The sequence below is a fragment of the Durio zibethinus genome, chromosome 13 (genome assembly GCF_047325235.1).
Source record: "Durio zibethinus cultivar Kanyao isolate XHJ-2024 chromosome 13, ASM4732523v1, whole genome shotgun sequence".
NCBI classification, from domain to species: Eukaryota; Viridiplantae; Streptophyta; class Magnoliopsida; order Malvales; family Malvaceae; genus Durio; species Durio zibethinus.
Genome location: NC_143174.1, coordinates 21,918,393 through 21,920,402, shown reverse-complemented (window position 1 = coordinate 21,920,402; position 2,010 = coordinate 21,918,393). Strand labels below are relative to the sequence as shown.

Genomic DNA, 2,010 nt, shown 5'->3' with positions numbered 1-2,010 from the left:
GGGTCATCGACATTCTAGCGCTTAAGAAAAGCCAATCAATGAACCAAACCAAGCTGCCAACTATAATAGGATGGGCACTCCACAGATTTGTTTTTCGTGTGTTTCCTGAATGAAAGGGCTTCTGCCTACTGAGTTATTTGTCTGGCCCTCGCTTTCGCCTTTGAGGCTGACCTCTCTTATATTAATTTCTCAGCCCTAAAGTCTAAACTTACAAGATACAGTAAATTATAGAAACAAGATAACAAGCCTAAATCAGTTTCTTAAAATTGACATTTAATAGTTTGGAAGATTCAAAGTTTAATATTTATATATATATATTTTTTGTCGTAATGAAAAAGCATACTAATTCACCGGGAGAGAAGAATTTATATGAAAATTTTTAGATAAAATTTATAGAGTATTTTATTATAAATAATTTAACAAAATTTTAATAAAAATTTAAATCGATACATTGATAAAAAATAATTAAAAAATTAATAATATATAAAAAATATAAAAAATATTATTTATAATTAAATTTGATTGACACTTATTTAATTATAAAAATTTCATCAAAATTTTTTACAAAAAAAACTTATCTAAAAAAATATAAAATTTATTAATTTTTTTAAAAAATTTATATATTTGATCTACATAACAAAATTTTTTAATTTATTGATTTTAATTTTTATTTAACCAATTTTAATAAAAAAATTCATAAATTTCACCTAACAAAATTCGGATAAATCTTTTACTTATTTTGTTGACTAAAAATTTAAAAAAACCTTTCCATTTAAAAAAAAAGTCATAAAGAAGATGAAACTGCTTACTATTTCTACATTCACAAATCAACCAAAGATAAGATACCTATCACTAACTAAAATAAATACACAATGAATGTAACCTTAAAAGCATTTGCTTTGCTTTGGATTTTCAATGGTTGTTCCGTCCAACAAATATATTTACATGTTTCCACAACCTTAAATCAAAAGTCATTATGACAATTAAAAGAAAAAAAAAGCATTATACCAACTACATTAAATTCCTGAAAAACACCAACTACCACACAGCACCGCTTGAGCTGTACCTTCCTCTCCTACACGATTCATTCCATAGCCTAACGACGTTGCCGTTTATCACCGTCAAATCCTGATAACGATACCATCCTGTTTCCCCCTTTCTCACACTCAACACTCTCTCCCAACTCTCCCACCACTCCCCGCAACTCCCTTCCTTACAATCGTCGTCACCGTCACTCCATTCTGTTGCCGTCGTTTCACCGTCTTCGTCACTCTCTCCATCGTCCTCGTAATAAACAGTCAACTTGAACTTCCCTCCTTTGGTCACTCTGCCATTGCAAACTAACGGCGAAACACTCGTTCCCGCCAAGGAAGCTGGAGCTGAAACCAAAGCTGAAGAGGCCAGCTTTTCTTCATCTTCGGGAATTGGTCGAGAATCATCTTCGGTACGATCAGTAATGCAAGTTGACGGCTTTTGGTCAGGCTTTTTAACGGAGCATGATGAGGTGGCCGCACAAGTGGCTCTAATCCTCCAAAAACTAATCGCAGCCGTGCCCGTGACAACGGCGACCCAAGTCCACAGATTATTAACAACAGTGAAAATCCCAAAACTTATATAGTTAAATGCCAAGGCTTCGAGCGGAGAATCTAATAACTGGTTCATTTTTTATTTTTTTGGGGAGGGGGGGTGTCTCCTCTAAAAGACAAACTCAGCTGTCTGAAGATTTTCTAGTTTTGGTTCTATTTCTGGGGTTTGTAAGAAAACAATCTCAGGCCTATAAAAGGGTAACGTTTGGGAGAGAGAATGGTATAGAGAAATGTCAGCCGTTGGATATGGGCCAGTTGAGGGTGGGATCTTGGTCGAGATGCTGAGAATCGAGACCTAAGATGCTAATTGCCAAGGTAGATCCAATTACTTATACCGAATTCTTTTATACTGTTTCAACATTTTGTTGATTTCTTATCTGGCAGGTGTGGTTTCAGGAGTGGTTGTTATTTGTTCCGCTATCCT

The 2,010-nt window shown here is 34.3% G+C and overlaps 1 protein-coding gene across 1 annotated transcript; it reads right to left on the bottom strand.

The window, feature by feature from the left end:
* Positions 1–879: 879 nt before the first annotated feature.
* LOC111304154 (uncharacterized) lies at positions 880–2,010 on the bottom strand. Its single transcript, XM_022900672.2, has one exon. It carries the CDS (start codon positions 1,660–1,662, stop codon positions 1,039–1,041), a length of 624 nt encoding a protein of 207 aa, XP_022756407.1. The 5' UTR covers positions 1,663–2,010; the 3' UTR covers positions 880–1,038.

Bases quoted from the DNA above. Each gene is read 5' to 3' on its own strand.
- LOC111304154 (XM_022900672.2), bottom strand. From the start codon at position 1,662: ATGAACCAGTTATTAGATTCTCCGCTCGAAGCCTTGGCATTTAACTAT.